This window comes from Stigmatopora nigra, chromosome 3 (genome assembly GCF_051989575.1).
Source record: "Stigmatopora nigra isolate UIUO_SnigA chromosome 3, RoL_Snig_1.1, whole genome shotgun sequence".
Classification (NCBI taxonomy): domain Eukaryota; kingdom Metazoa; phylum Chordata; class Actinopteri; order Syngnathiformes; family Syngnathidae; genus Stigmatopora; species Stigmatopora nigra.
In genome coordinates, this window is record NC_135510.1 from 897,089 (window position 1) to 910,249 (window position 13,161).

The 13,161-nt window shown below is 38.1% G+C and overlaps 1 protein-coding gene across 1 annotated transcript; it reads right to left on the reverse strand.

The window, feature by feature from the left end:
* Positions 1 to 774: 774 nt before the first annotated feature.
* On the reverse strand, positions 775 to 7,005 carry LOC144194828 (alpha-2Db adrenergic receptor-like). The gene is made up of 2 exons (XM_077714157.1): positions 6,025 to 7,005; positions 775 to 2,007 (listed from the first exon to the last, which is right to left on the reverse strand). The coding sequence occupies exons 1-2, from the start codon at positions 6,322 to 6,324 to the stop codon at positions 862 to 864; spliced, it is 1,446 nt and encodes a 481-aa protein (XP_077570283.1). The 5' UTR covers positions 6,325 to 7,005; the 3' UTR covers positions 775 to 861.
* Positions 7,006 to 13,161: the final 6,156 nt, after the last annotated feature.

The following is a 13,161-nucleotide window of genomic DNA, read 5'->3' on the forward strand; positions in this document are numbered from 1 at the left end:
ACCGTTTATCTTCACAAGGGTTTGCAAGAAGGGCTAGAGCCTATCCCACCTATATATGGGCACCAGGTGGGGGACAACCTCCATTGTTGGCCAGCCAATTGCACGGCAGAGAAGGACAACCATTCACACTTTCTCTCACACCAATTTAGAGTGTGCAGTCCGCCTTCCATTCATGGTTTAAAGACGCGGGAAGAAACCGGTGTACCCAGGAACACCCACGCAAGCCCGGAGAGTACATGGAAACTCCAAACAAGAAAGTCCAGGCCTAGGATTGAACCGTCAATCTCAGAACTGTGGGGCACACATTATTGAATGTCTAGCATCGTCAAAGATTTAATCAACTGTTCTTTAGCCAGAATGATGAAGAAAAACTAATCTAAAAAGCTTCAACAAGCAAACTTTTAACAATTATTGGGTGTTGGAGGAGAAAATTATGTAACCAAGTGGTAAACTTGCCTCTGTTATTTCTAATCGAAACACTTACAGGGCATTAAATTAGAAAATTAGTGCAAATTTACAACAATACAAGAGAATAGAATAAAATGTATGGATTTCAACGTTTGCTATTGTGTCAGTCATTGTGAAAAAGATTTACAACTCGCTTAGTAAGCATTTATTCTCCCAATATTACTGGAATAGGGGTTTGTATTTGTCTTGATATTGAGATGCTTCAAATGACTCACCAACTAAAGTCTAGAAATCATCTTCACTGTGTAGTTGGCCCAACAAAAATTCAATAAAAATGATGAGGTAGATAATAAATGAAGTCTCGGGTACATGACAAGCCCTTTAATGTTCATATTACACAACGGTGGCTTAAAACTGTGCACACATTTGTATTTGAGCATATGGTATACATTCTTATGCCCGTTTACAAGACTGGAAGAGAATCTTCTTAAAGGCCCCCCTAAAGTCTCGGTTAAAAATGGTATAAATGATTGGGTTCAGGCAACTGTTGCAGTAGCCGATCCAGAAAAATAGGTTAAACAGAGCGCCGGGGATGGTGCATTTCTCTTTGCAGAGCGCTTGGAGACTGTAAGTGAAGAAAAAAGGGAACCAGCAGAGGACAAACACCCCCATCACCACTGCCAGAACAAACGTGAATCGCTTCTCCCTAATTTGTGCTACTTTGCTTTTGGATAACGACATCTGTCTGCTTCGGAGCGGCACCGGAGAAGGGAGGAGGAAGTGACGGGAACAGTGATCAGATGATACCCATGATATTGAAGCACAAGATGGAGGAGGAGGCTTTAACCTAGATGCTTGCCCTTCAGTGCCCTTGGCCTCATCCGTCTTCGCCTTTCCACCAGATCTCCTGGAGAAGCGACGTGAAGCAGAAAATGATGTTTTGACGTCATCCTCTTTCGTTCTCTCTTCTAATTTAATCTTTTCCAACTCTCTTATCTTGTGGCGGCTAGGGTCGCTCTCCGTCTTGGTAGAGCTGCGACTGCTCTCCGTCGGCGTGTCTTCCAACTTGTAATGGGATTTCCTGCACTTGGCTTCAGCTGTCGGGCTAGACCGATGGGCGCCAGCAAAGCAGGTCTCAGATTGGGATGGTTGGAACTCCATCACGTTTTTGGCCACAAATACAGTGGAGGCACGCTGTTTAGCAACCCGATAAATCTTACAATAGACCAGTATCATGATGACTCCTGGTACAAAGAAGGACACGAGGCAGGAGGAGAGAATGTACCATGTCTGGTTGATGAGAAGACACTCTTGTCTCTGAGTGCCGTTGTTCTCGTCCATGAGGTCCCATCTCCCTTCTGTGTGCGTCATGAGAAGAGGTGGGGACGAGATGACGATTGAAATCAGCCAAACCACACTGATCATCACTTTAATCCGTTTGGGGGTCCGTTTGCGGTTGTAGCTGACCGCTTTAGTGACAGACCAGTAGCGGTCCAGACTGATGGCGCAAAGATGGACGATGGATGAAGTGCAAAATAAAATGTCTAAAGCTAAGTAGAAGGAGCACCAGGTGGACCCAAAATACCAGTAGCCCATCACCTAGAAAGAGTAGAAATCAATTAGGACATGACAGTTCAGTGTAGTATGTCAGTGCACATATAATTCCCATATTGTTTATGAAGAAAGGTTCCGTTATGTGAATCACTACCCTTCCAATTAACCCCTTCACTATTTTTTTTGTGTATAATCAAGTCATTTCATGCTTACCAAATACACAGCACTGGAAAAAAGGCACAACTGCATTTACCTAGTGACGTCTATTTACTAGTTTAACTCTTCTTTGTTGTGTTAGAATCGCGTCGTAGTTGGACCCAGATGTAGGGAAGCAGTCAAGGACTTGGAAGGAGTGGTCTCACAAAACTTTAATTTCTTAAGGACAGTAATCTTCAGAAAATAACAAGGATTTGGCATCAAATAACAAAATCAAACCTGACGTGGAAATACAAGGGGTAACGAGGAACTTGACGTGAATCAAACAAGGTAGATGATCTGAACAATGAATCGCAATGCATTGGTGGTTCAGTGGTAGAATTCTCGCCTGTGTGATTTTCAAACACACAGGATTTAAATAGACACAAATGGGTTGATTACTAAAATCCTAGCAGCAGGTTACAAGAGTAAGGGAAGCCCGGAGGGACAAAAAAGGCAAAAAGCAAACAAACCAACCCCCAACTTACCCAAACAGTACAAAACCTCCCACCCCGACGCCCCAGAGACGACTAACAAATGTCTCAAAACTTGACTATCATCACCAAAAAAGAAGGCGCCAGGGGGCCCGGAGGAGGGCAAGCGCATTTTCCAAATTATGACTCTAAATCGAATGTCAATAACAAAAAAAAGTAAATATCCAGGCGGTTTGGGCACGGTGGGGTCTCAAAATGTAGTCCGGCGGTCGTCCGGGGTCAACCCGTAAAGAAGCAGCGAGCTGGCACGTCATGGAGTTGTCCCGGCCGGCCCGAACAACGACCCACAAAAACACAGGTTTTAAGTAGACACACACGCACTGATTACCAGATCGCCAGCTGCTGGTTACAAGAACAAGAAAAGCCTGGAGAAACACGAGGCAAAAAGCAAACAAACCAACCAAAACCCCAACTAACGCTAACATTCATATTATATATACACATCTCTTCGTTGCAATCCATTTTGACAGGGAGTGTCGGCAACGACTGTCATTTGCCAGTGATCATTCGATGACCAGTCAGTATTTGATTGCCTTACTTCTTGTATGTGATTCAGATTGGATAACAATGCAAGTAGTGGCACACTGATAGTACTTAATGTGAAGAAAAATGAAAATGGAATAACTCCAACCTAAGAAGATTAATGATGTTGATGTTAAGTATTGTATGAAGTATGTATTGATGGGAAAAATCACTTCAAATTCAATTTTGCTGCTTCATTGATTCATTTTCCAATTAGTAGTGTTCCAATGACTCTAATCCACCATGTTGACATTTTGAGAACCTTCCCGTGAGCGTCATAAATGAAGAGAATATAATGCAGAAGTCAAATAAAACTATGATTATCTAATTTATATGGGTGTCTAAAATGTTTCCTGATTCTTAGGAAAAATAAGGGTTCATTTATGTTAATGTGAAGAGCTGTGGTCATTGAGTAAATACTCATGTTGAGCTCTGGTAAGCTTGTTTTGTTATAGATCAATGAAGTCTTGTTGATTAATTGTGCCGAATATCATTTTTTGCTTAACTGAGACGTGTTCAAGAATTCAATAAAAAGCATTCGAGGTTTCAAAAATGTTGATAATAATAGGTTTGACATAAATATGTCACTGGTTAATGATTAGTATGAAGCCAGCACTAGTCAAAAGTGGCTTATCACTAGTTCCTATATCTATTAATTAATTACTGTAGGCACATTGTGAATGCCAAATGTGCAGCTAAATAGGTAATGAACGTACTAATTACATGCTGTATAATTCATTTTCTTTGTATAAAAGATGATTTCAATGTGTCGGTAAGAATCGGTTAAAAGCAGTATAAAAATATTATTGTAATCTATTAAAGAGTTTTATATATTTGAATTGAATTGAATGGAATGCTTTTATTGGCATTAAATAAGTAGAATGAGATTTAAAGCTTCACTACAAAATGCTCAAATAACAACCACAAACAAACAAAAATAAAATAACTAATAAATATAATCATCAATAAATAAGTAGTCAACATAATAAATAGTCACAACATAACTATGTAGGGGAGTACACAAATCACAACAACAAACAAACAGATCAAATAAATAAGTAATCAATAAATATGTAGTCAACGTAATAAATAAGTGGTAAGTGTTGGTCAATAAGTAGTCAAAATTGAATAAGTGGGTATTGGGTAAATAAGTAGGTATTGGTTATTCAATACATGATAGAAATAAAACCTATATGTTTTTGTGTGAATTCAATTCTTTAGAATTCAAAGACAAATTACATCTTTATTTTTTAATTTCACATTCAATGCATTTTCAAAGAGCTCTCTCTGCGCCAATTATGAGCAGGTCTCAACGAATGTTATTGTAAACACAAATATTTGTGTGTCTTGCATCTCAAATTATTCTGCAACTCATTTTCAATTGCGCAATATTACTTAAAAAAAAGAATATATATATATATATATATATATATATATATATATATATATATATATATATATATATATATATATATATATATATATATATATATATATATATATATATATATATATATATATATATATATATATATATATATATATATATATATATATATATATATATATATATATATATATATATATATATATATATATATATATATATATATATATATATATATATATATATATATACATGTACACTTTTTTTCCCAACTTAGTCACTGGATCTCATGAACGGAAAGGGATCAAACAGGTAAAAGGTGAAGGGGCAAGGTCTGTGCTGTAAAAAGGAATACAAAGAGGTTCCCAGCCCAGCTCGTTGATGGTCTGCATCATTTGGAACGGTGTGTCAGGCCTTGCCTTGTCATGAAGCACGATGAGTCCTTCTAACTGATGACCCGTGCAGTTATTCTTTATGTGTTTCTTGACCTGCTTCTGCCGTTCACCATAGTTGACACCAATTTGAAAGTGACGAGGTCAAAAGTGTTGACTAGCGGAGACTGCAGTCCAAAGATTTCTTTCAATGAGGGAATATGGAAGTTTGGGCACCAATGTGAAGTGTGTGACAGTGCTGGGAGAATGCATTGCAAAACTAAAATTATTAAAAAAATATTTAGCTGCTGCTATCTGTTTAAGACGTCCTTATACCAAAAAATTCACCATAGACATTGAATGGCCGACAATTTTGGAAGAAGCTTTTGCCCAAATAGTCTCTAAAGTTAAAGTTAAGTTTTTCACTTTGTGTTACACTTGCCCATTTTATTACCCATTGATTTCATTTGTTGTTACCCGTCCCTCGTTTCTCCCCTGCTTTGTCGCCTCTTGTGTCACCCACCTGTTCGACATTGTCTTGTCAACCCATCTGTTTTGTTAAACCCTTCGTCATTGTCTACCCCTTGTCAGATCATCTATTTCTGTCGTCTCATGCCCAATTCCATTCATCATCCACAGTATCTCTTCATGCCCTCGTGTTTCCCCCCAGTGTCTGCCTGCTTCCCTCGCGCATGGGTCAATCTTGCTCCCCCCACATCTTGACACCTAATTTATAGCTTACATTAATGCATTCATTTTCTGAACCACTTAAGCTCACAGAAGCTTATATACAATATAACTTAAACTAATAAATGCATGTTTGCATGCTTTCAACAAAGGGCTATCAAAACCAAAGGTTTTACATTAAAAGTGAGTGTGTTTGTTCAAGCATCTGACTCTATTCTGAATTGTTTCATTGTTTTTTTTTCATATATCACATGGGTGTTAATGACAAATGTAAATGCTAAGGTATTTTAAGCTTTTGCTTTTTTTTTTTACATCACATCTTATATATGTTAGTAATAAACCTTTTAAAGTTAGAAAAGCAACTGACTGAGTCAATGTCCTGATGAATCATTTGTTTTCGCCTCACCTCGTTGGCCAAGGAGAAAGGGATGACCAGCGTCGCCACCAGTATGTCCGCCGAAGCCAGTGACACCAGGAAAAGATTTTGAGGAGCCCGCAAGGCACGGCTTGTAAATACGGCCACCACAACCAGCACATTCCCCACGACCGTCACGAGAATGATGACCGTGACAATCAGCATGATGAGCACTGATGCCGCCTGGGAGTGCGGAGGCAGAGGAGCGGACCTTGACAAGGCAAATGACGCCTGACTAATATTCTCCAAGGAAGACGTTGTGGGGACAGTGGCCATTACAGGTGAGTCCATTATTCTCAAATCGCAGTCTCTATTTATTTATTTTTTTGTCCCACAGTATTCAAATCAGACTGTTGTTTGAGAGTTCGAAAAATGAAGGTGCAAGCCACAGCATCCTTCCAAAAAGTCTTCAAATACAACAGATGAGATCCCTCATAGTAGTTCAACAGATATCCATGAAGATGACACTCACATATATGAAATTCTCACAGTTATTATATTGAAAAATGATTTAACCTTTTAAGAAATACATTTAAAATAACTAATATTTACTTACAAGGTTGTTCTATCTATTTCCACTATAACTAAGAAAAAAAACGTAATTCTCAAGTAGCAGTAAAGCTCCAGCTTGCATGGAGTCGAAAAAGCGTCCCCAAAAATATTTTTAAGAAATAATGAGACAAAAGGAAAGAAGTGAAAAATGGAAGAGGTGAACCATCAATAAATGAGCAATGGTTTTCCTCTCTTTGATGCGAGTGGTTGTAGCTCTGAGTGAAAGTGCTGCCGTTCCCTGATGCTCCAAAGCTGGAAAAAAGCAGGAGGAGCGAGGCTGATATGAAAGGCAGACTAAAAGACGTGCAGTGAGGAGAGTGGGAGATTTTGCTGGAGAGTATTCTATCAGCCAGAAAATGAGCAAGGAATGAGAGAGTAGCGGAGGAGAGGGTGGAAAGAGAGAAGAAAGGAAATCTGACAGTGGCGTGTGGCATTGCAAGGCAGAAACTGAATAAATAAATAAGAGGAAAAAGGTAGGAGAGGAAACATGCAGGGAAGGGGAGCACAAGTTGATGGGAAATGGGGGCGAGGGAGCAGAGGATAAACAAAGTTGCCAAAAAATGAGCTGATAAAAAGAAGAGATGATGCCATATAGACACCGATGAGGAAGGTTCTGGAGAAAGAATAGGAGATGGAACCAAAAGCAGTTCCCTATCTGTCGCCCCAGGCGATTTGATTTGAATGCTTTATTTTGTAAATATGTCAGAAGAAAGAAAATAAGAAAACAAATTACACAACCAAAAAAGGCATTTCAATATTAGACCAAACCAATGAGGCAGTTGGCATGACAACCATATTACTTGAGACAATAAAAAATGGAATATATTAAGTAAATATAATTGTATTCATATTTTAGTAATCATTTCGCATGTCTAAAAATTCGCATTGTTTGTATTCTGTTCATGATAATAGTGTCAGAAAAATGAAAAATAAAAATAATCTTTAATCTGATACCTACCTAACCATATAAATTATCTAAAATTAGCATTGTTTGTATTCTGTTCATGATAATAGTGTCAGAAAAATGAAAAAAAAATCTTTAATCTGATACCTACCTAACCATATAAATTATCTAAAATTAGCATTGTTTGTATTCTGTTCATGATAATAGTGTCAGAAAAATGAAAAAAAATCTTTAATCTGATACCTACCTTACCATATAAATTATCTAAAATTAGCATTGTTTGTATTCTGTTCATGATAATAGTCAGAAAAATGAAAAATCTAAAAATTATTTAATCTGATACCTACCTAAACATATAAATTGCGTCTCGTCATCCGATAGCTATCGGACATAAAAGCTTCTCGCGACAGAATTTGCCGGTCATCCTCAATGTTTAAATTAGTATGCATCTGAACCATATTTTCCCATCACAGAAAGTGGTGACCAAAGAGATGGTGAGAAAAACAAAAGAATGATTCAAATTGGGCCTGGTGGACGAGTAGGTGGCAGGTGGGCCTCAACGTTTCTAGATCGAGCGTTCGATTCCAAGTCCAGAACTTCTTGTGGAGTTTTACTTCCCAGGCTTGATTGGGTTTGCTTCAGGTACTCCGGTTTCCTCCCACTTGCATCTCCTTGTGCCCTGCGATTTGTTGGCCCGATGACACACTGAATAAGTATTCAGGGTGTCTCCCGCCTGGTGCCCATAGTTAGCTGGGATAGGCTGCACCATGTGAGGATAAGGGGTTTGAAAAGTCAGTGAATGAATGTTCAGAATTGATTGAAAGCAAAATAACTCTAGTATCCCTCAATGCATTAAAAACATTGCAACGTTATTTAAACAACAAAAACATGAATAAATATTCATGTGAAGCCATTAAAATGGAGACCAATTTTCAGGAGCTAGTGTGGCAATAAGGGAAAACCCTTCATTGCATAACCCTGTGGTCCTCTTAACTTTGTACAGTGGACAATGATGGGTAACCACTAACCTGATCGAGCAATGCTGTGGATTCTATCCAATTACTCTTCTCCTGCTTCCACATGCAGCCCACACCACAGTGGGAGGAGAGTGACGCATGACAGTGTAATATGGATCCAGTGAACGACCAGGGTTCAACATCCACCCATTCATTTTCTATCCTACTTATCCCTGTTCTGGGGAACACTGTTAACAGGGAAGCTCAGGGCAGTTATCGATGGCTCCTCGGTGAATCAAAGGATTGAGGCGGAAAGTCATTCAGTCAGCCCTATGGACAATTTCAATTCTTCATTAAGAGGAAGATAAGTATGTCTTTAGATTGTGGGGGGACACTGGAAAGAGTCCACACAAGCGCAGGGAAAATTTCACAATCAGAAAACAGTGACATTGAACCTGAAAGTTTGTTGTTGGTCAGAAAATAAACAATGAACCAAGGCACCATCCAAGAATCATCTAAGGCAGGGGTCTCCAAACTATTCCAGAAAGTTTGGAGTTGTGTTGCAACCTATAAGGCAGGGGTGGCCAAACCGCTGTACGTGCAGGTTTTTGTTCCAACCAATCCAGCACAGACACTTCGACCAATGAGATTTCTGCAGAAAACAAGAAGCAACTGACTGTAATCCACTGATTGCACTTGTATGAACCTGGATTGGTGAAAAGGTGTCTTCTTGATGGGTTGGAATGAAAAACCACAGCCACTGTGGCCCCTGGAAAGGTTTGGACATCCCTGCTCTAAGAGGAAACCTTTACACCAATCTGGTATTTTAGAAGTGCAATCAGTGGATTGCGGAGCGATGCTTCTTATTTCAGCAGAGACCTCAGTGGTTCAACTTTTTGTGTTGGATCGGTTGGAACAAAAACTTGCACACACATCGGCCCTCGAGAACCAATTTGCAGACGCCTCATCTAAGGCATAGGTGTCAAACTCATTCCAGAATGTGCCGAGTGGGTGCAGGGTTTGGTTGCAACCCACCAAGGCGACACCTTTTCACTAAAATGTTCTCTCACAACTGTAATCAGTTGATTGCAGTCAGGTGCTGATTCTTCCAGCAGACCTGCCCATTGGTCTCTGCACTCTCTGCACTGTTTCTATAGGGAGGAAAATCTGCATCCTCTTTGCCCTTTCTGGAATCAGTTCAACACCTGTGATCTAAGGCATGATTAAATTGATTTCCAAGGTGCACTTTAATGCTCGGTCTTTTAGAAAAGCCCTGGTATTTTCAGTCTTGACTAGTTTCAAATATCATCTGGCCTGTGAAGAAAAAAATGGACGGGGGGATTCACCATTTCTTAACAAAGCTCTGTGTGAATATTTGCTTGACTGTCTCCTTTTAAAGAGAGCCAACAGCACACCAGACACCATGCCTGTAGAACACAACACCCTCCCACCCACAATATCTAGCTTGTGACTCTCGTGTCACCTTCTCATTTAGGTCGCAGTGAGGTTATTACTCAATTGCTCTTTCCACTTTTCAACCTGATGTTTTTTTAAGCATCCTCTTATTAATGCCATATATATATATATATATATATATATATATATATATATATATATATATATATATATATATATATATATATATATATATATATATATATATATATATATATATATATATATATATATATATATATATATATATATATATATATATATATATATATATATATATATATATATATATATATATATATATATATATATATATATATATATATATATATATATATATATATATATATATATATATATATATATATATATATATATATATATATATATATATATATATATATATATATATATATATATATATATATTTATATATATGCTTTTATGGAACCAATTGATTTTGTAAGATATTCCGTTTTTAAATTATGTCTTACATAATGCCCCAACTCAATTGCAATGGAGATTCGGAATACCAGCCACATCTTCTGCCATATACCTTTGTATGTGTAATCTGCCTCCAATCCGGGTTGTGTTGATTTGCTTTTCCCTTGGAAAACTAGACTATAACTCAATAGGTCTCAAGTATACTTAATCTCCAGATTTCTGTGATTGCAATTACTGCAGCATCGATCGATCCTGTATCCCATATAGCAGAAGCCAAAAGGCTAAATCCATCATCTCTAAGAGTTCCATAATATATCTTGGAACTTTTTGATTCACAATTTATGAAATGCAAGCCTCAGTTAATATATATTTAGTGCAATGTAGCTGAGTTAAGTGTATAATTATGAATATATGAGCACACAATCAAGAAGATTATGGATTAAAGGGTATTTAAATAGATTTACATCAATATAGAAGGCTATGAACTTTGAACCAGTTGTTCGCCGAATAATATTATCATACTGTCACCAAAGTGCATATTTTCTTCAGAAAACAACATTGAAGGTTCCAAAGGAATATTTGTATCATGTAGGAATCATCTACAGCTGTGAAAATAACAATAACAGAAGACACTAACTTCTAAGAAACAGATAGACTATGGCCAATAAAGCTAATTGCAAATTTATATTCAGGAAGGGAGGTAGTTACACGATGTAGACGAACAAACTGGTTCTCGCGGCTTATGCCTCACCTGTCATCAAAAACTACATTAAAGTTCGTTGAGGGGATAATGAAAGTCTCTCAGAGAGGATCTACGGCCTACGCAAATACCAGATGACTATCAATGCCACTAGTAGAATACACCAACAGGCCAGAGGCTTTGAGGAGGTAATAGAGCAGAGAAACACTATCAGCACTGTTAGATCTGAATATTTAGAAAATAGCTCCAAGCCTTTTGTTGATTCAGATTATACTTTAGGAGCATCAACAGCATCAAAACAAACTTTACGGCTTTCCTCAATATGAGTTTACATTGTTCCCTTCTAATTCAATTCTACGAAAATATTTTGGGGAAGATTTTCGATCTATATAAATTTTGGATTTGATTGGAACTTTATTTCATCCCATATTCGGAAAATTTCCTTTGTTGTTGTAGCAACCACAGACCAAGCCACATGACTGGGTGGGGTTGAGTCACAAAGGTCACAAAGCAACAAAGCAAAATACACAAAGTAAAAGGCAAAGTATGTGGGAAAGCATTAAAAAATATTCAAATGCAATTAAACAAGATGAAAAACAGAAAAAATACAAAACGAGCAAGAGCGGACGGAGCTCCCGCTACCGGCTTGGTTGCAGTACCAAAAACGCGTAGAGTTAGATAAAACTGGAACCACACACAGGAATTGTGCGGTGGTACATTTCCCTGAATTCCGTTGACTTTCCACTCCAGTCCAATCTGGACCGACGAATCACAGCACGCGAGTTGTCGCTTTGTCATAGTAAAGAAGGGTGGCAACTCCAAATCTTTTTTACACTCAAGGAATCATTGGGAAGGTGTTAAGAGTTCTCATCTTTTTTACCCAAAACGGAACAAAAAGGTTGCTGAAGGGACTCAATACGACTTTTTTCAGCAAAACCTTTACATAACCTAACTCATCAAATTTTTCGAAATGAGCTTTAGCGTTTTTTTGTTGTTGTTATTTTCATGTACAAGTATGAATATATTACTCATACATTGTTCTCACAAATATACGACAGTTTGTTTAATTATTGTTTGTAAATTATGAATTGAGTACAACTGGCAGAGCGTACTTCAGTGCATTTATATTACAGCCATGCTTCTGTTATCGGTTCTTTCAGATTCAGGCTGTGCATGTTCACAACTTCTCCAGCATTGATTTTGAAATCCAGCCCAAATCACAGAAGACCAGAGGGGCTTGCCATGAATTTTATACATGGTGAAAGACAGGCTGGCTTGCTTAGCTGGAGGCATACTAAGTAGATTCCCAAGATGCATCAGTGAACTTTTCAATCCTAATCTGAGCACCTCTCGCACAACATCAACAAGCAGATAAAATAAACAAGCATCACAGTTAAAGACAACAGATTAAGATGAGAACATATATCGACCTGGAAATAGTGGGCTCCGTCCGCCACCACAGACCGGAATACTACTCCGATCCAAGACGCAATCATTTTCTCTTATTTGGCCACTGGGACAAATATAGCAATTTTCTTTGTTTGCAAGATGTCTGTGTGTGGTGGCTGCAGGTAACTAATTGTGGTGTTTGTATTTTAACTCATTGGGTGCTATTGATGACCACAAACATCTAACCTAGGGTTGGGCAATTAATTCCACAAAGAGCCACAGTGCGCAGTGGGTGCAGGTTTTCGTTCCAAATCATAAGAGAAAACCTTTCCACCAATCTGGTATGATTGATATACAGTCAGTGGATTGCTGTCAGGTTCTTCTTGTTTCAGCAGAAATTTAATTGGTTAAAATGTCTGTGTTGGATCAGTTGGAACAAAAACCTGGATCCAAAGCAGGCCTCAGGGACCGGATTGCCCAGGTCTGATCTAACCCATTTGAAATGGGAGAGTGGACAACGATCATTTATTGCTAGCTCAGGGGTCAGCAACCCTAGGTTTTGGAACCACATGTGACTCTTTAGCGCTGCCCCAGTGGCTCCATGGAACTTTTTAAAAAATGTTGAAAAATGGAGGTGAGAAATCATTATTGTTTTGATATGGTTTCTGTAGGAAGCCATCATGACACAAACATTCTTGATGTTTTCCAATGCAGTAAGAATGTGTAGA